Source organism: Eupeodes corollae, chromosome 1, assembly GCF_945859685.1.
Source record: "Eupeodes corollae chromosome 1, idEupCoro1.1, whole genome shotgun sequence".
Taxonomy (NCBI): domain Eukaryota; kingdom Metazoa; phylum Arthropoda; class Insecta; order Diptera; family Syrphidae; genus Eupeodes; species Eupeodes corollae.
In genome coordinates, this window is record NC_079147.1 from 275,153,706 (window position 1) to 275,174,445 (window position 20,740).

The 20,740-nt window shown below is 37.7% G+C and overlaps 1 protein-coding gene across 5 annotated transcripts in view; it reads left to right on the forward strand.

Moving 5' to 3' along the window:
• LOC129941738 (transcription factor AP-2-epsilon) overlaps window positions 1–10,447 on the forward strand; it is a 147,605-nt gene extending 137,158 nt beyond the window's left edge. For 2 of the 5 annotated variants that reach the window (XM_056050444.1, XM_056050445.1), the window contains exons 5-8: window positions 2,749–2,938; window positions 3,004–3,268; window positions 8,627–8,794; window positions 8,871–10,442. In XM_056050444.1, the coding sequence (XP_055906419.1) occupies window positions 2,749–2,938; window positions 3,004–3,268; window positions 8,627–8,794; window positions 8,871–8,981 (734 nt within the window). In that variant the 3' untranslated portion in view covers window positions 8,982–10,442. Of the gene's footprint in view, window positions 1–2,748; window positions 2,939–3,003; window positions 3,269–8,626; window positions 8,795–8,870 lie in introns of all 5 variants that reach the window. The other 3 variants (XM_056050442.1, XM_056050443.1, XM_056050447.1) reach the window with 3 other exon arrangements.
• The last annotated feature ends 10,293 nt before the right edge of the window (window positions 10,448–20,740 follow it).

Below are 20,740 nucleotides of genomic sequence, written 5' to 3' on the forward strand. Positions count from 1 at the left end.
AACGACAAAATAAGATTAAAAGTTTCCTTATGATGGTTTATCATTTGATTTTAGTTCACCTGTCAAGAAAATGAAGGATTCTCTCCAGATTTCAATCCAATTTCCTTTTTTCTTTTGCTTGGGAATTTTCAAAGCATCCTCACAAAGGTCTAACACATCTAACAACATAACTGAATTATTATCCGTATTCATGATGTCAATTCTTGCAGTTTTCTTTAATTATTTTCACACTTTGACTTTGTAGATGAGAACAAAAAATTAAAGAGAAGTGTCAAAAACACGCAACCGAAAAACATCCTAATCCTAGTGTAATAATAAGAGATCGACAGGATGGGTGTTCAAAATGTCTCAAAATTTGAAATAATCTTTTTTTGAAGGGCTTAATGTTTTTTTAAAGTAAGCAGTTTTCTGAGTATTAAGAATTCTAGTAAAATTCCTTTCATCTGTCAAGGTGACAGTTCGTAGATAAAAACAAACAAACCTAAAATTTTAAAACAGACTCTTCAATTTTTAAATGTCACAAACTCTGAAGTTATATGGATTATAAAAATTCTAAAAGTCGCCATTTTTGTGATTTTAACGTTAGTGAAATTTTAAAAGGTGTCATGCTGAATCATTAAAAATTAGCAAAACCATCTTTTCAGATAAGTCACTTACAACCCAAGACCTCTAATATGATATTCCTACGCATGAACCAACAAACCATAAGTTCTATTTTTAGTTAGGATAGATTTAAATAAATTGTTTAAAATAATGTTGGACTAATATTTGTACCTTCGCGAAATTTCACGAAAATAAACATTTTAAAAAAACAATCGGTAAAGGAAACTTTTAAGTCAAACTTTACTCCATTTTTGTGTTAACAGCTTCGTGGACAAGAAGATTTTGGGTTCTGAAATCAAGTGAAGACTTGAATGTGCTTTGAAAGACTGCTTCATTTACAGAAAATTACCGTGCTGTTTTTCATCAGTAAAAATTACCTGCAAGTCAAATTTATTGGTGATTGCTTTAATTAAGGATTGTTGAAAAGATGTATTTAAAACCCAATTTGATGCACGTTTAATGTTGAATTAATACCTCTGGAACTTTTTATGGGACTAGTTTAAATGATATTTGTCTCTGTAAAAAATCTGGAGTTGTTAGAGGATTTCATTTTAGAGATGAATCAAAAACTAATGAAAGGGTCGGTGGAGTCTTGTACTCTTAATAACTAAAATTAAGCCTTTCATTCCGTTTTCCCAGTTTCTGGAATATCACGTTTGATACAATCACCACTTGTCTCCTAGATTTAAAGCGCTCAAGGTGCTTGATATTTCTAAGCAGAATGCATATATGTAAGTCGGATAATTGGTGTCGCAAACGGACACTTTCTTATAGCTAAGTCGTAATCTTAAATGATTTTAGCAGAAGCTGTATGACTGAGGAAAAGGAGGAAACGGTAAAACTAACTAACACTAACATCATTGCTCTTAACGCTTCGAAAGGAACTCTAGTTGGGTTCGTTGCAGTCGAAATAAGGCCTTAAGGTTTATGTGGTATAACTACATATATGTGAAAACAATTGATCTAAGTGTGTCCTACACCATCACGGGCAACCACTTCAATCTAACCCAACCTAGAGGACTTTAAAATGAAAGATAGTGCCCATTTCTCTTGAAATATTAGGCTAATGTATTGTTACATTAGAACTTTCCGAGTCTACATTTTTATTTTTTTAATCGATGTCTTAAGAGCTTTTAAAAATGTTGGTAGAATAAGCAAAGTATTGGGTTAATTTCATTTTCTTATGAGCATTTTTGAGTATGTAATTCAGGGGAGTTGAATAAGCCTGAAGCCCCAACTAATCCACTCAAAATAGATCTAATATTTTAAGCAAGAAGTTTTAGATCTGATCTCTACCAAAAACTGAGAAGGGAAAAATTGGCGTTCTTATAAGTTTTTTCTACCAATAGGAACCCCCATTGGACTCTGAAAAAATTAAATTCAAATTGAAGACTGTTACATAACGCGTGTGATATTAAAACCTTTGTTGATTCTGATCTAAAATGCAATAAAAAGAAATTCTTGTCTATGGTTTCATAATCCACTGCCAATTAGTTAATATTTTTGTCGAACAATAAATTTCATAAATACGTATTCTCCAATTTCTATGATATACTTCAATACCTTACCTATCCTATTAAATATGAACTTATCCAAGATACGTGCAATATTGCAGAAGTGCAAAACAGGGTCGAGGTGTCGTATTCGTCCATTAGATCTCTCCTGCTGCATCTTTGTCCATGTTTTTTTTTTGTTAGTTGTGTTTTAGAGGTGGGCTTGAACAGGAATACAGGATTCCTTAGATCTCTCTCAACAGGAGACGAACAACATTACTGCCTGTTTGATTCAATGCCAAAACTACCAGAGTTTCATCCCTTGTATACCTTTTTTAGAAGAAAGGTATAGTTTTTTGAGGCGGTAATATTGACACCTGGTTTGTTTGTGCGAACTATTGTTGCAGAGCGTCGTATAATAATCATTGTGATGCTGCTGAGATCCTTTCGTCGATGTCGGTGTCGCGTCGCGTTGTCGTTGTCGTTGCCTCGTTCGTCGTCGTCGAGTTACCTAATTGGCAGGATTAATGTAAATCGACCCTCCAAAAATACAATGAAAATATTCTTTAGACCTTCCTCTATTTTGAAATAATAATAATAATAATTTCTTTTTAAAGTAATTTTGTGTTTGTTGTTGTTTTTCAATTTTTAGGCATTAAAAGTGGCAAAGATGTCGGAAATATTGGATCAGGTTCACCTAGTGAAGTATTTTGTGCAGTACCCGGACGTCTTAGCCTTTTATCAAGTACATCGAAATATAAAGTCACAATTGCCGAAGTACAAAGACGACTATCACCACCTGAGTGTCTCAATGCCTCATTGTTAGGAGGTGTTTTACGAAGGTATGTACATATTTTATTAACAAATAATTTCTATAATCACGAAATATATTATTTTTTTTTAACAGAGCTAAAAGCAAAAACGGAGGACGTCTTTTAAGAGAAAAGCTGGAAAAAATTGGTTTAAATTTACCAGCTGGTAGAAGAAAGGCTGCCAATGTAACATTGCTAACATCTTTAGTCGAAGGTGAAGCAACACATTTGGCAAAAGATTTTCAATTTGTATGTGAAACAGAATTTCCCGCCCGACAATTAGCTGAATATATTGTAAGACATCAAACCGAGCCTCAAGAATCTTATAGACGAAAGGAGCTTTTGATGCATTCACAACAGGTAAATATAAGAATTTTTAGGAACCTAAAGTGAAATGCAGTTAGATATTAATTCTTGGCTGATTTGTGTCATAAGATTTTTAAAAAATGATGCTGCAAGGTCAATGTCATAAAAAGGTCAAAAAGTTTTAGAAGTTCTAAAAGCATTATTATTTTATGACTACCCTTGCTTACTTTTAGGAAAGTAAGGATAGGGTTAAAAGGAGATATGTACATTAGTGCACATTTGTCTTGAGGAAAAAAAGGGTAGAGTAAAGCATTTCACATTCTTGATGTACGGCTAAGAAAATAATCTTTATATTTGATAGTTCGTCCGGAGATGCAAGTTTTATTGCTGAAGTTGAGGGACCATTTCGAAAGAACATGGTTAGTACAAATAATTATAGAACAACGAAAAACGTGAAACATTGCTACAATCAGCTTTTATATTTAAAGCTCTTTCGTTGATTTTGTCCAAAAGTGTTAAGTTTGTTAAAAGAGTACTATTGTCCAAAAATATGAGCTATATTGACGTTTTGAATGAATGAAAGCTTTATAAATTAATTACCACCACTTCAGCAGTGATTACAAATTGTTTGCACCCTCCGTCGAAGAAATTAATGCATTGTTGATATTTTCATAAAGGTTAAAACAAATTTGCTTTCTTGGGTAATTTTTAATTTTTATTTAGAGACGGGAACATTTTATTACAGAAATTGCAAGAAAATTAAATATTGCTTTCGTTTTGGAACACTCAGTAGCAATGTTTCGGAAATCGTCATGTTCTATTTAAAATATCTTTAAAAGAAAACGAATATATCTATCTTAAAACTTTTGTACTTATTTAACTTGAACTCTTTGTGGAATTAGAAAATTTACACCAAATAGAGTAAAATATATCAAACCCAAGGAAAACTCATGTTTTAATTTGAGATGTGAAGAGGTTATTAGGGTCAGAGATGTTAGGAAAAAACTGAGGAATAAGTTGAAACAAGTTAAAAAGACCTGTAACTGCCATATTCAAAGCATACAATTTTTGCATTACCAGAAACTACAGCAAAAAATAATACAATGCCCAAAAAATAGAAGACATTTCTGTTTATTTATAGGAAACGTACGAAACACTTATGTAAGCTCGATTGATAAAGCCAATTTGCTGGCTGTTAGTTCGACGTTACCAGCGAGTGTCATAACTTCTCCTGTTCTTGAGATTGTAAACGATTTTATGGACGAATCTTCTTTCGCAGTCGTTCAGTTGCAAGAGTACTAAAAGGCCTTGACATACACAAATCTGCTGGCATGAATAAGATCCTCCCTATTGTTCTGAAGAGGTGTTCTTCAATGCGTGAGCTTTTCCATCATTCCTACTCTTCAGATCTCTTTCCGAGCGGATGGAAAACAGCATTTGTCTAGCCTGTCCACAAAAAGGTCAATCCTCCTCCCCCTCTAACTATCTTACAATTGCACTCACGTGCGTCGCTCTACAAATATCTTGAGCAGAAGCTTCCAAATTACCGGCAGTATCGCCTTCGTAGCAATAGGTCCCTTGTTGATATCAGGGTTTACATCTTCGTTTTCTCGTTTTGGAGAAAGTAAGATTATTGCACTTGAAATTTAAACGAATTTTAATGGAGTTTGGCATCAAAGTCTCTTATCGAAAATGTTTGCATTGGTAATTGATGAATCTCTTATTCGATAGATTAGAAACTCTCTGCCTGTATTGGTTTTAGACATTTTTTATTTGCAATGACTGGACAATTTAGAGTAGATTATTGTAATATTCGTGGGCTAAAGGCAAATTTCTTGTTTGCATACCGCCATACTGTTTCATACAGGTATAACCTGTTTTGGCAATAAGTGAAACCCAAGTAGGTGAGGATTCCGATCCTGCTGAATTTTTTATTCATGGCTATACGAGTAGCTTGGTGCCTTTATTCTTTTTTCACCATGGCCTCACCATATACATTAGGAATGATGTTGCATATCAGTTTTCACCACAATATGGTCTTTGCACCAATTCCTTTTTTAATTATATGTGGTTTAAATTCTTCGTAAATAAGCGAATCATTCACTATTGCTTCCTTTATCGAAGCCCTGAATATAGAAGTCTGATTCTATCCAAAGAATTGTTTCGTCCTATCCTCGTACTGAAATCGTTGTTACGGGCGATTTCAATGTACACAATTCTTCATGGCTTTAACATTCAGGCCCGACAACACCCGATGGAGTGTGCTTCGCTGAATTGAACCACCTAACTCAGCTAGTCAACGAGCCCACCCGAATACCGGACGTTGAAGGTCGTGCAGAAAACACTCTTGACTTGTTTCTTACCTCTGACTCTGATAAGTACATTGTTAGTGTTCTATCTCCTCTAGGCACATCTGACCATTGTGTCGTATCAGCAAAGAGCTCCTAAGAGAACCATTTGGCAATACGAGAAAGCCAACTGGGACGGTCTTAATAATTACTTCAGGATCTTTAACTGGTCACTATGCTTCCTTGATAATGACGTTGACGCCAGCGCTGATATGATCACAAGTTTAATTCTCCTGGGAATGAGAACTTTTATACCGAACAGGGTTAAAAATATCAGACCCAAGGAAAACGCATGGTTCGATGCGAGCTCTAAAGAGGTTATTAGGGCCAAAGAGGTAAGTTTCCGTTGCTATAAAGCCAACCGTACTGAGGAAAGCCGGAAAAAGTTCAAACAAGCCAGGAAGGCCTGCAACGCCCATATTCGACGGACCAAATTTTTACATGACCAAAAGTTACGGCAAAAAATACTGAAATGTCCCAAAGGCAGTAAAAATTTTTGGTCATTTGTAAAAAACATGAGGAATTTTTCTTCTTCTTTGGTTCCTACGCTCGTTGTGAATAACCTCCTTTTGTTAGTTCTTTAGAGAAAGCTAATCTCTTTGCTAGGCAGTTCGCCGCCAGTTCTACGCTGCTAGTGAGTGTCATGACTCCGCCTGTACTTGAGCGAATATGGTTCTGTGGGACCAATCTTTTTTTGCACTCGTACTGTAGCAAGAGTCCTAAGAGATCTAAACACACATAAATCCGCTGGTCCGGATGGTATCCCTGCTATTGTTCTGAAGAGGTGTTCTTCAACGCTAGCAAGACCACTGCGTAAGGTTTTTCATCTGTCCCACTCCTCAGGTCTCGTTCCTAGAGGATGGAAAACTGCATTTGTATAGCCCATCTCCAAAAAAGACGAATCTTCTACACCCTCTAATTACCGACCGATTGCACTTACGTCCTTTCTTTCCAAGGTCATGGAAACGCTGATTAATTATCAGCTCAAGAAATATCTCGACTATCGAAAGCTTCTTAATGACCGACAGTATGGCTTTCGTAGCAATAGGTCCACTGGTTATCTCACCGAACAGTTGAGCAAATCTTTACATCGTTTTGGAGAAAGATAGATTATTGCACTTGATATTTCAAAAGCATTTGATAGGGTTTGGCATCAGGCTCTCTTATCGAAAATGCGTGCTTTCGGTTTTCATAAATCTTTCCTTCATTGGATTAGTAATTACCTTTCGAATCGTTCAATACAAGTTGTATTGGATGGATTCAAGTCTAAAAATCACAAAATAGATGCTGGTGTGCCCCAGGGCTCTGTTTTATCTCCAACACTCTTTCTCATTTTTATTAATGATCTCCTGTCTGCAACATCTAATTCAATACATTGTTTTGTTGACGATAGTACTCTAAGCTTTTCATATTCGTTTTCAGACTCACATCCCTCTTCTTCTGATGTGGAACTGCAACGACAAAATATGATAAGTTCATTAAATTCCGACTTAAACAGCATTGTTCAATGGGGATTTAAAAACCGCGTGGAATTTAATGCTTCAAAAACGCATTTCCATTATCCATGGATGGCACTTGCATCAATAAGACTGAACAACTCGATATTCTCGGTAGGTGTGTCACTCACCACCTCTTGTGGAACGAATACATACGCGATGTCGCCAAAAATGCCGCAAGGTGTTTGGGTTTCCTTAGGCGATGTAAGAAATATTTTACCCTTTCTGATCTGGCTGTTATCTACAAGACCTATATACATCCAAAGCTTGAGTGTAACTTCCATCTCTGGGCTGGTGCTCCTGCAAATTACTTTAGTCTCTTGGATAGTATTGAAAGTAGAGAATTTAAATTGATAGATGATAATATCATCATAAGTCCATTTACTTCGCTTAGACATCGTCTTAAGGTAAAGGTGCATTCCTCCCATTAAACAGTTCAACCGTAATATTCGTCCTTCTTGGAATGCTCATCAGTATACCCTCGATCCCAACTTCAACTTCAACTTTAGTCGTACTACACGAATGTGGAATGCCTTACCACTCTGTCTTTCCTAGTCATTGCAATATTCAGGAAATTAAAACCCATGTGCACATACATCTTTTTATAAACTGTCTCTCCTCTTCCTACTGTGCCCCTGCATAATAAGGGTAGTAATGTGTGTAAGTGTGTGCATTATTAAAAAAAAAAAACCTTCCTTTTTCTTCGGGTGTGGAACTTCAACGGCAACTCATTAAATTCCTATCTCGACAGCATTGTCCAATGAGGAATTATTAACCGTGTAAGCGTAACTCACTCTTGATGCCACCATCCATGAGTTGCACTTGTTGCACGGTATGTGTGTCTCAGATCACCTCGCTGACGGTGCAAGAAATGTCTGACGCCTTCTGATCTGGCTGTAATTTACAAAGCCTTCATTAGCCCAAAATTTAAATATGCTTCGCATATTTTGGCAGGTGCCCTAAAAACAAGTTTAATTCTGTTGCAAAGAATCGATAAAAGGGCTTTGAACATGAGAGGACTATAACCGAAACATTTACATGTCTCGAACAACACCGCAATGGTTAAAGCCTTTTGTTGTTTGATCGATATTTTTACAAACAATTCAGCCGCAATATTCGCACTTCTAGGAACGCTCATCAGTTAACCCTTTACCTCAATTTCGGACTTACTGTCAAGTATAGAGGTTCTTTTTTTAACGGCACGTCGAGAATGTGGAATACTGTAGCATCCGGTGCTCCGGTATCTCCTCTTGAATCTTTCCCTATTTTCCTAAGTCTCGTAAGGTTTTTAAACGTAAACATGTTAAGGGTATTTTTAACCCCTTGCGTGTCTGTAAGCTATAAACAAAAAAAAAAGACAAAGACAAAGCCAAATGAAATTTGATTTTAAATGACATCAGTTATTCGCACGATTCCTTAATTTCTTATTTCTGATACTCTCTACCATCCAAAAACTCCAAAAGCGGAAATCAAGACATTTTTCTAGATCATTTTCGACTGAAGCAATGTCTTTGGTTAAAATTTATGATTTAAATATGAATAATTTATTTTTTTCTTTATTTTTTTAGATTACGAAGGAACTGATGCAAGTACTTAGCCAAGATAGAACAACACAATATGGTACAAGGTCACAACATCTGCTAGAGCCATCAATGCAACGCCATCTAACGCATTTTTCATTAATAACACATTCATTTGGATCTCCCGCCATTATGGCTGTACTTCATGCATTCCAGGTATATTTTTTTAAAATTTAATTTTTAATTTTACAAAAATTAATAAAATCTTATTTCTTTACTTTTTTCTTTTTAGAACTTCCTAAATGAATCCCTTAATTATTTAGATAAATTATATCCTCCAAATGGTGGTGGTATGGTATCGTCTTCCTTAGACAAAAACAAAATGGACAGCGATAAAAAATGATAAAACGCTCCTTCCTGTGTTTCATCACACTTCTGATATATAGAAATTTTGAAATTTATGATGTAAATACAACAAAAACAACAACAACAACCAAAAACGCCACGAGACGTTTTGCTTATTTTTTTTGTTTTTAGTAAAACATAAAAATATTACATCGATTTTTCATTTTTTTTTTTCGTTTTTCTAGACATTGTTGTAAAATTATTACTTGCTATATATATTATATATAAATATATTAAAAAATACGTAATTTATATTTATTAACAAAAAAAATAAAAAAACAAAAAAGAATCTTTAATAATCACATTCCAAGACACACGACTAGCTTAAAATAAATTAATGCATATTAGATAGATAAGTTGTAGGTACTTATTTCCAACAAAATAAAAAAGATTAAAAACTTTATAAAAAAAGGCTCTAGAACTTCATAAACATTAATGAATTCTTAGCAAACAATTGTTTTATTTTGTATAAAATATGGGCAAATGTTTATACACACTCTCTTATATAAAAACAAAATGAAAAACAAATAAAATTCTTATAAATAAGAAATCATTAAAAATGTTTTGTGATATAAATAGTATTTTAATTTAAATTGTAAATTAGTTATCAATGTAAAAAATCAGAAAAAAAACAAAAAAAGTATATTATTAAAATTAAGTAAAAACAATAAACAAACCGGAATATAAATTATTATTTATTATTTTTTTTTTATTTCGTACAAAAATCTTGTTATTCAAGTATAAAATATTCACACAAAATGTTGCATTTATTTAATTTTTAAGATTATTATATTATATATTTATTAAAACAAAAAGCTTGAGTTCTATGTAGATTATAAACAAAAAAAGCACAATATTATATTTCTTCATAATACTTTTTGAATTGTTATTATTAAAAATAAAAACAAAAAACATGGTTGTAATGTGCCAAAACGGTTTGCCATTCAATTAGCTGTTATATTCCATTACTTTTGCCATAATCCTTTTCTATATTGATAACATGGAATAAATACTCAATTTAACTGTAAACTTCACACCACCATCAATTTAAACAAACAAATTTTCAAGAGGCTTTTTCATAAATATTATTTTTTTATATTTCTTTTATATTTTTAATTGCCACAAATAAAAAAAGGTGCTTTGATGTCCTTTGAATTTAGAAAAACACACGACTCACAAAAATCTCCATCAATTCTTGCCATTTTTTTAAATAATAAAATTAACACAAAAACATTTCAAATTAGCCATAGAAATATAAGAAATAAAAAATATTAAAACAAAATAATAAAAAAAAAACTTAGCTAAAAAATCAAATAAGAAAATTATTATAAATATATGTGAATATTTGCGAAAAGATTTTATTTTCCAAAATAAAAAAAAAAAATAAGAAGTAAATATGTAAAGCATTTCTGTAAAAAATTGTAAATTATAAACTAAATTATAAGTAAGCTGAAGCATTTAAAATTATAAATAAAAAAAATCCTAATTATTAAGGAAACAAAATATTAAATTAAATTATAGCATTATAAACAAATTAAAAAATTAATAAAAAGCAAAAAACACAGAAACGAATATCTTGTAAAGTATTATTTAAATATAAATATATATTGAAATAAAAATATTGAATCAATTTTAGTTTAAATTGTTTGTCTTTTGTTTTTTTTTTTTTATAATAAGCCCACACTCAAAAGGATATAGTACCCTTATTATGTAGACACAGTGTGAGCACTAGGAAAGGGAGAGAGGGTTTGAAAGGAGATGTCGGTGCACATTGGTTTTGAATTCCTGAATATTGAAATAGCTGGAAAAGACAGAGTGTGGCAAGGCATTAGAACTAGAAGGCTAAAGAACGAATCTCTGTATTTTTCTGTACGGCCGAAGTTGGGATCGAGGGTATATTGATGAGCATTCCTAGAAGCGCGAGTATTACGGTTGAACTGTTTAAGGGGAGGAATGCAACTGGCTAATTCTCTAGAGCATAAACCATTAAAATAACGGTAAAACAGGGTGAGACAAGAAACATTTCGACGATGTTCAAGTGAAGTAAATGATCTTATGATGGTAATATCACCAATCAATCTAAATGCTCTACGTTCAATACTATCCAAGAGGCTTAAGTAAGTTGCAGAAGCACCAGCCCAGATATGGGAGTTATACTCAAGCTTTGTACGTATATAAGTCTTGTAAATAACAGCCAGATCAGAGGGGGAGAAAAACTTCTTGCATCGCCTTAGAAAGCCCAAACATCTTTCGGCATTTTTGGCGACATCGCGTATGTGATCGTTCCACAAAAGGTGGTTGGTGATACACATACCGAGAATATCGAGGTGTTCAGTCTTATTGATGCAAGTGCCATCCATGGATAATGGAAATGCGTTTTTGAAGCATTAAATTCCACGCGGTTTTTAAATCCCCATTGAACAATGCTGTTTAGGTCGAAATTTAATGAGCTTATCATATTTTGTCGTTGCAGTTCCACATCAGAAGAAGAGGGATGTAAGTCTGAAAACGAATATGAAAAGCTAAGAGTACTATCGTCAGCGAAACGATGTATTGGATAAGAAGTGGCAGACAGGAGATTATTAATAAAAATGAGAAAGAGTGTTGGAGAAAGAACAGAGCCCTTAAGCACACCAGCATTTATTTTGTAGCTTTCAGACTTGAATCCATCCAATAATACTTGTATTGAGGTAATTACTAATCCAATAAAGCAGGGATTAGTGAAAACCGAAAGCACGCATTTTCGATAAGAGAGCTTGATGCCAAACCCTATCAAATGCTTTTGGAATATCAAGTGCTATAATCTTAATTTTTCCAAAACGATGTAAAGATTTACTCCACTGTTCGGTGAGATGAACCATGAGATCACCAGTGGACCTATTGCTGTGAAAGCTACTGCCGGTCATTAAGAAGCTTTCGGTCTTCGAGATATTTCTTAAGCTGATAATTTACCAGCGTTTCCATGACCTTGGAAAGAAGGGATTTTAGTGCAATCGGTCGATAATTAGAGGGTGAGGAAGATTCGCCCCTTTTGGGAATAGGCTGGACTAATGCAGTTTTCCATCCGCTCGGAACGAGACCTGAAGAGTAGGACAGATGAAAAAGCTTACGCAGTGGTTTTGCCAGCGTTGAAAAACACCTCTTCAGGACAATAGCGGGGATATCAGCGGATTTATATTAAGATCTCTAGGACTCTCACCACAGTACGAGTGCGAAAAAAGATTGGCCCCATAGAATCACTAAAGCCCTCGAAAATTTGGTCTCCGTCGAATATGGGCGTTGCAGGCCTTCCTGGCTTGCTTGAATTTATTCCGGTTTTCCTCAGTTGGATTGGCTTTAAAACAACGTAAACTTACCTTCTTGACCCTAATAACCTCTTTACTGCTCGCATCGAACCATGCGTTTTCCTTAGGTCTGATGCTTTTAACCCTATTCGGGATAAAAGTTGCCATTCCCAGGAGAATCAAACTTGTGATCATATCAGCGCTAGCGTCAACGTCACTATCGAGAAAGCATAGTGACTAGTTAAAGATCCTGAAGTAATTATTAAGACCGTCCCAGTTGGCTTTCTCTTATTGCCAAACGGTTCTCTTAGGAGCACTTTCTTTAACTGGAGAGTTTTTACACGAGACATTTGCAGATATGACACAATGGTCAGATGTGCCTAGAGGAGATAGAACACTAATTGTGTGTTTAAAAGGGTCAGGTGTTTTCTGCTCGACCTACCATGTCCTATATTCGAGTGGGCTCGTTGACCAGCTGAGTTAGGTGGTTTAACTCAGCGAAGATCTCAGCACACACTCCTTCTGGTGCTGACTGGCCCGAATGTTGAAGCCATGAAGAATTGTGTACATTGAAATCGCCCGTAACAACGATATCAGTGGGAGGATAGAACGAAACAATTCTTTGGATGGAATCAGACAAAGCATCAAATTCACGAGAAGTTGATACTCTGTCTAGATTTGGGCTTCGATAAAGGAAGCAATAGTGAATGATTTGCTTGTTCACGGAAAATTTAAACCACATAAAATTGAAAAAAGAATTGGTGCAGAGACCATATTGTGGCAAAAACTGATAAGCAACATCATTCCTAATGTATATGGCGAGACCATGGTGGGAAAAGAATAATGGCACCAAGTTATACCCTTGAATAAAGAATTCAGTGGGATCGGAATCCTCACCAACTTGGGTTTCACTTAGTGCCAAAACAGCTGGCCTGTTCAAAGCAGTATGTTCAAAAATATTACTGCGTTAAACTACAGAATGCTATTGGATACACGCCACTACTAGTGTTATGCCTTAGTAGTGACAAGAATCGAATCCGGCCCTGTTAATGCAAAACAGTAAAATTTTTGTTGTCAACAATCTGCTATCAACGATGACGTAGTTTGTGTATCAATTGCATTTGTTATTAAACACAATGCAATTTGATACACACAAGACTCGAACAAGACGCGCATTGGCAACGGACGCACAACACAGGGGGACCTTCCCCAACGAAAGTTCACCGACAATTCTTTTACTTTTTTGTCATTCCAATAAGTTCATATGGAAACCAAAACTAGCGGAAACTACTTTACTTAATTTAGGTTAGGTTATAGTGGCTGTTTAAAATGGAAACGGACACACATGAATCTTGAGGCTTCCTCCTAAGCTCAATGGATACAGCTTGAATCCCTTACGAAACGTGAGAGGCTGATTATACCGGCATGATTAAGATCTTTTAGATCATTAAAGAAAAATTCTCCTAGGTGATTCTTGCGTTTTCGAGTCAGAGCAGACCATGTGCAGAGAAGATGAATACCCATTTCTTCCTCTTCCTCGTCCATACAGCTTCTGCAAAAGTCATTTGAGAATACGCCAAGTCTCGTGGCGTGCTTTCCTATTAGACAGTGTTGTGGGTTATGACACCTACGTAGTCGTGCCATAAATACTGTTACAACTTGTTGTGGCCGCCTGTCTGAAAGTGATTTGAATTCTGAAAATCGGATTCGATTTCTCGTCATATTTTATATCGTTGTACGGGAGTTCCCTTGGTATAATCGGGGGGAAAAGGAAAAGAGTCCTAACGCCATCTAGTTGTCATATAGAAAGATAATCTTTTGAAGGAAGAGAAGAGTATAGCCCAGTTTCGCGTGAAGGAATAAACCACAAGTATTTAGTGTACCAACACATCTACAGTACGTACAATCCGAACGAACGCGTGGAGTTGGAGGAATACGTTGCAACGCATTCTTATAATTACAGTAAGATGCGTTGGCCTCGTTTCACCAACGCCCTAGCGAGAGAACTTCGTTCGAGCGACATAGCCCCATCAAACAACAGAAACCTGACAAATACCGAAATTGACAACAGATGGACGAAACAATAAAACGAACGATGGAACGGACAATACCAAAGTACAAAGAACGGGACCAAATGGACGCTTACAGAAACGCGACAATTGACTCACTGCAAAGGCACAAGAGTGGCTTAATGACAAGACTCAAAAACTTGTGCAGACGACTTAAAGACCCACATGACTTGGAGGTTAGGACACTGAAGTCGTCAATAAAAAATGTTAATCTGTTGATCAATTAACAAGTACTGGGACCGCAAGATCCGGTCAGTTAATTCGAGTGACCCTGGTATGTTCCCTAAAATCAACAAGATATTCAGGAAAAAGAACGACAATGACCTTCCGAGTCTGAAACTCCAAAGAACCGAAGAGAACAGAGACGTGCTAAGGACAGCGCAAATAGATCCAGAAGAAGCCATCTTTGACGATGACTTTTATATAATTGAAGATCCGAAGGAAAAAGTGGAGGCGGTGGGAGCTGCTTTCCAGCAAGTGTACAAGGTGAATGTTAGCATTCGCCCCAACCACGACCTGGAAAACAGAGCCCTACTTAATCACTTTTACCTCCGTAATGATATCACACATTGGCGATCAGAACAGCGGTTTCATGGGGTTCAATGATGACTCCTTGGCAAATGCCATAATCGCCGAGCAAACGGGACCAAGTCCCTTGTTAGTGACGAATGTTGAGCTTCAGCTCATCTTCAACTCAATAAAAAACAAAAAGTCAGCAGGTGTCGATGGTATATCCAACGTTGTACTAAGACATTTACCGACGGAAGCAATTAACATTTACACCACAATCTTCAACAATGCACTGAATAATGCATATTATCCAGTGCATTGGAAGACCGCTGTGGTTCATCCTCTCCCGAAAAAGGGAAAGGACAACTCCAACCCGTCAAATCTTCTGTCGATAAGTCTTCTTCCGAGCATCAGCAAAGTTTTTGAAAAGGTCATTAATAGGGCTCTGACTAAGTGGGTTGCGGACAACAAAATAATTCCGGATAAACAGTTCGAGTTCAAGGCGGGTCATGACACAATTCATGCTGCGTCTAAACTCGTTTCTGATATCCAATGGAATAAATCAAAACAACAATGCACAGGTGCTGTTCTAGTTGATTTTGAAAAGGCCTTTGACACCTTATGGTTAGAGGGTCTTTACCTAAAACTGAGCAGGCTTGGCATAAGCAAGCCATTGCTGTATATACTTTATGATATGCCTAACGGTAGAAAGTTTGTTGTCAAAAGTGGCAATTTAACTTCTACCACAACATTCTCAATTAAAAATGGTCTTTAACAGGGAGCGGTGAATTCGCCGATTCTCTTCAGCATTTACACCAGCGATCTGATAGGTGTCTTACAAAGGCAATTGAGTACGCCAAGCGACGATCTAATTGCATACAGAACGGCCCGAAAGGTAGAGGGTATAGTATCTGAGACAAGAGTTTTGTATAAGAATTCTTGTCGAGTTTTAGTTATAAAGGTTGGTTCATTTCCAACATTACTTACTAAGAGGTTAGTACCAGGCATATAATCAAAAAGAGACTCACCTCTGTCGTTGATATTCGTACTACCCCATACAATATGATGAGCGTTAACTTCGCTCCCAATAGTTAGGCGGATTCTTTGCCTTTCCGCTTCAGCGACGACTTCCTCCAGGGGTTTTCCAGGGAGAGGGTCAAGGTGGTCATGGCCAAGATACGCCGACACTAGCCAGAAACTTCCTTTGGTTATTTCGAGCCTAGCTTCGGTGGTATCTTTGTCACTGAAATGATGGAGTAAAAATACATTAATGCTACGTTTCACTAGTATGCAAGATCTAGGCTCACCTTTATTTGTCACTCACAGTTTGTAGAACCCAGGAGTCCTCATTCCTCGAACAACGGATCCCACAATCCATGACTGGATCAGGACAATGTCTTCTCCGTTTCTTGCCAGACGGAGAAAAAGTGAGGCCGAGGCCTTTATGGAGTGCTGGAGATTAATCTGTACTAACTGCAGCATTTTGATTACAATTAGGCAGATCAACCTCCACCACGGTTTTGTTCTAATCCTCGGAATCTGAGGATGAACCCAAGAGTTCGTCCTCGCTCAGAAGGATCATGTTAAGGTCGTCCTCAGTCTCCATTAAGGATGGACTGTCTACGACTTTTTTAGAGGGTGGAGTCGCAATTGGAGAGGGCATGAGTACATTGTCACCCTCTGTTAGGAGAGAAGACGACGTCCCAGGCCCACCAACCGCTAGTTCACCTTCAAATTCGCATGTACAGATAGGGCTAGTTAATTCGGAGGTCACCAGGTATCTGGATACTCCGTTAGAGACTGGGCTATTTTTGAATTAGGCCCCCAGCCATGCTGACCATCAGTACGGGTCGTTTAACACCTTAGATCCAGGATCCAGCCCAATAAAGATGAGAGGTGGTTGGGGATGAAGAGAAAGGGTGAGAAGTCAGTTGATGTTAAATCATCATTCTGATATATACGGAAAAGATTGGAATTCGATAACAGCAATTCAGCTAGGTTACCTAGAGTGAGAAGGAGCATAGAAGATAGGAGCGCTGCTAGCTTTTTCGCCATTACAACGTGGGTGGTGGGATGGGAATTATAAACGTAGGCTGGTATGCCTTGTTTATGTGGGAATGGGTGATAATTCTGGGAAGGTAGAGGGATAATAACGTCCTTTAGTTTCAGGACTCATCTGGAGAAAATTCTCGCGAATCATTGACCTTACTCAGCTTTACAACTCGACAAGTTTTACATACAGAGTACTTCCTTAATTTAAAATGGTTTTGATTACTGCTCTTTAGTAAATCTTGAACAACTAAACGAGTCGTTAGTTTTCTAAAAGTACACTAAGGCGTATGTGCATCTTTTTTATATTGATATTTCAATCGGCGCTACAGTCCGGGGTGGACCTGAGCCTCAACCAACCTGAGTCGCGGTCTTCCGCTACTGCGCAATTCCTCGGGATTGGATTCGAAGACCTTCAGGGCTGGAGCTTTAATGTCCATTCGATCTACATCTACATCTAGCCATCTAATTCGTTGGACTTTTATTCTGTTATAACTAGGGTAGTTCGTCTTTATATCTTCTCCTCCTTTCTCCATCATGCGTACGGGACCAAAAATCACCCGAAGAATTTTTATCTCGAAGCATTCTAGGACGCTCTCATCTTTCTTTGACAGGCTCCAGGCCTCAGCGCCATAAATGAAAACCGGGATGATGAGTGTCTTATAGATGGTGATTTTAGATGCTCGAGAGAGGAATTTACTTCTCAATTGCCTTCTAAGTCCAATGAAGCAGCGATTTATTCTTCGTTTGATTTCAGCGCTGGTGTCGTTGTCTGCATTAATAGCGGTGCCTAGGTAGACAAAGTCCTTAACTACCTCAAAGTTAAAGCTGTCCATGGTGACGTTTTGTCCAAGACGTCGTTGTTCAATGTCCTTTTTTGATGACAGCATATGCTTGGTCTGGCCCTCATTGAATACTAAACCCATCTTCTTCGCTTCCGTCGCAATGCTCAAAAACGCTCCACTGACATCACGCTTTGATCTTCCAACTATGTCAATTTCATCTGCGTATCCGAGTAATTGGATGGACCTTTGGAAGATTGTGCCTCTAGTTTTGACGGTTGAGTTTTGCACAATTCTTTCCAGAACGATGTTGAAGAAGTCGCATGACAGTGCATCGCCTTGTCTAAAACCTTTTTGACATCAAATGCATTGGTAAGATATTTTTCGTCATTTTGCACAAACGGACTTTCCTGGTCTGAAGCCACACTGATAAGGACCAATCAGGTTGTTGACGAATGGCTTCAGACGTTCACATAATACGGCAGAGAGAATCTTATATGCAATGTTAAGGAGACTGATGCCTCTGTAGCTGGCGCAATTTAGAGGGTCTCCTTTTCTATATATCGGGCAAGATTCCACTCATCGGGCATGCTTTCTTCCGACCATATTTTGTAGATTAGTTGGTTAATGCTCCGGACCAAGTCATCGCCTGCTGCTTTGAATAGTTCGGCAGCGATGCCATCAGCTTCAGCAGCTTTGTTTGACTTAAATTTAGATATAGCTATCTTCATTTCGTCAAGGTCGGGTAGGCGGAATTGTTGATCTGCGTCGCCGAGGTTGAGTGGATCTCCCTTACAGCGGAATTCTGTTCGTCATTTCCGTTATATAATTTGGAGAAGTGGTCTTTCCATATTCTCAACATCGACTGCGGTTCTACAACGATGTTCCCCTGATCGTCTTTACAGGTTTCGGCTTGTGGCTGGTACCCTTGGGAGGTTTTTTTACCTTTTGGTAAAATTTACGAGCCTCATTCCTGTTGTGACATCCCTCTATCTCCTCGATCGCGCGCTTCTCATGCTCTCTTTTTTTCCGTCTAAGAAGCCGGTGTTCCTCTCTCCTCTTCTGCTCGTAGAGCTCGCGAGCAGCTCTAGTCCTTTTGTGCAGCGCAGCGTTTGTATGCCTCTTGTTTCGCTGCGTGCGCTTGCCGGCATTCGTCGTCAAACCAGGGGTTTCGCTGTGGTGGCCATGTGAAACCTAGCACTTCAGAGGCGGCATTTCTGATGACTGCAAGGCAATGTTGCCACTGGTTTTCAATGCTAAATGCAGGCAGCATAGGACTCCTTAAGAGGTTATTAGAGACTCGATCGGAAAGGATTGCGATTGAAGCCGTCTAACGTCGAATCTTCTCACAGTACTTCCTTGTTTTGGCTTGGATCGGGATATCCGTAGACGAACCTTGGCTACAACGAGGTAGTGGACTGAGTCAAAGTTGGCCCCTCGGAATGTTCGGATATCCTGTGTACTGGAGAAGTGTCGTGCGTTGATCGCAATGTGGTCAGTCTGGCTGACGGTTGATTGATCAGGAGACTTCCATGACCCCTTGTGGATATTGAGATGTGTGAACTGCGTACTAGATACCAGAACGTCTCGCCCAGCAGCGAGATAATTTTAATGTCATAGCCAGGGCACTGCTCATATGTTTTGTCCAAGAGCTCGAAGAATATGTCTTTGGTGTCTTCATCTTTCTCCTCTGGTGGGGCATGCGCGCATATTAGGCTTATGTTGGCGAATTTAGCCTTGATGCGGATTGTCGTGATGCGCTCGCTCACACTGTTGAAACTCAAGACTTTTTATCTGAGCCTAGTTCCAACAACAAATCCACACCCAAATAGACGCTGTCTTTGTTCTTGGTAGCAGTCGCCGTAGTAGATATCGCAGTCTTTTAGTTTGCGTTTGCCCGGTCCATCCCATCGCACTTCTTGGATGGCTGTAATATCTGCCTTGCAGCAGTTTAAGGCTTCCGCTAATTGTTCGGCTGCACGTGGTCTGCTAAGGGACCTAACAATCCACGTACATATCCGAAGTTCGTTGTCCTTATTTTGTTTGCGTGGGTTGGCAACAGTGAATTCGTCCGTATCCGAGGCTTGTTGGTGCTTCGAAACTTAAGGTATTTTTTACGTGGTGAGGAAGTCACCCCTACGGCACAACCCTCAACCTGGAGGGCCAGATAATTAGTATAACTCCAGGAACGGGGAGCCGGATGAACCGCTCCTTACAGGCATGGGCTCCGAATAAGTTGTAGAAACCCTATAAGGTGTTCACTATAAGTACATAGTTCAACCTTACTGGAACTTTAGACGCCACCGTTGATTCCATCTCGAGAATTCGTCCGCTGCCGTCTTGATAAGGAGAGGTGCCTTTGTGGAAACACCTCTCATCTCTCACTCGTTTGCTGCCCCCAACAACTTTCCACTGGGGTTAGAACATCTAGGAATTTTCACCGCTGACATGGTAGGTGTCTCTCTCCCCCTTTCTCTCTTGTTTGTTATCCCCGACGACTTTCCACTGTAATTGGAACCCAATATTCAGTTAAGGTGCTAGGCGCCCGATGTTCACCGCGGGGAGTTGGGAATAGGCGTTAGTAGCCTTAGTTGGAAAATGGTAGAAATCCAGAGTAAAGGACAGATGTAAAATGAAATCAATTCCTTATATACCTGAATCGTGTTGGAATGAGCTTGATTCCCATGTTTGTGTACAAAAAATCTAGTTTTATTTTAATCATATTAAAAAAAAAGTTGCACTTGGAGCAGGTGGCATATTCTTATATGGTGCTGATCTACTCAGTTCTTCATTGTTAAGCACGTATCAAACTATCTCACCTGCACTTCATAAGAAATATCGAAACAACATTTGCATTTTAGAAAGTGCTGTCAAACTTACTCATTTTTAAATCTTTTTATGTAGAGGAAACACCAAAAAGATTTATTTAATCTAAACTGATATAAACCTTTGGTGGAAACATAGCAGAACTTAATTGTCTTTTTATTGTTTTCTCTAGACAACGTCTATTTTCATTAACAAAACTAAATAATATCAACATTAACAGATTGATTTGTTCTCCAA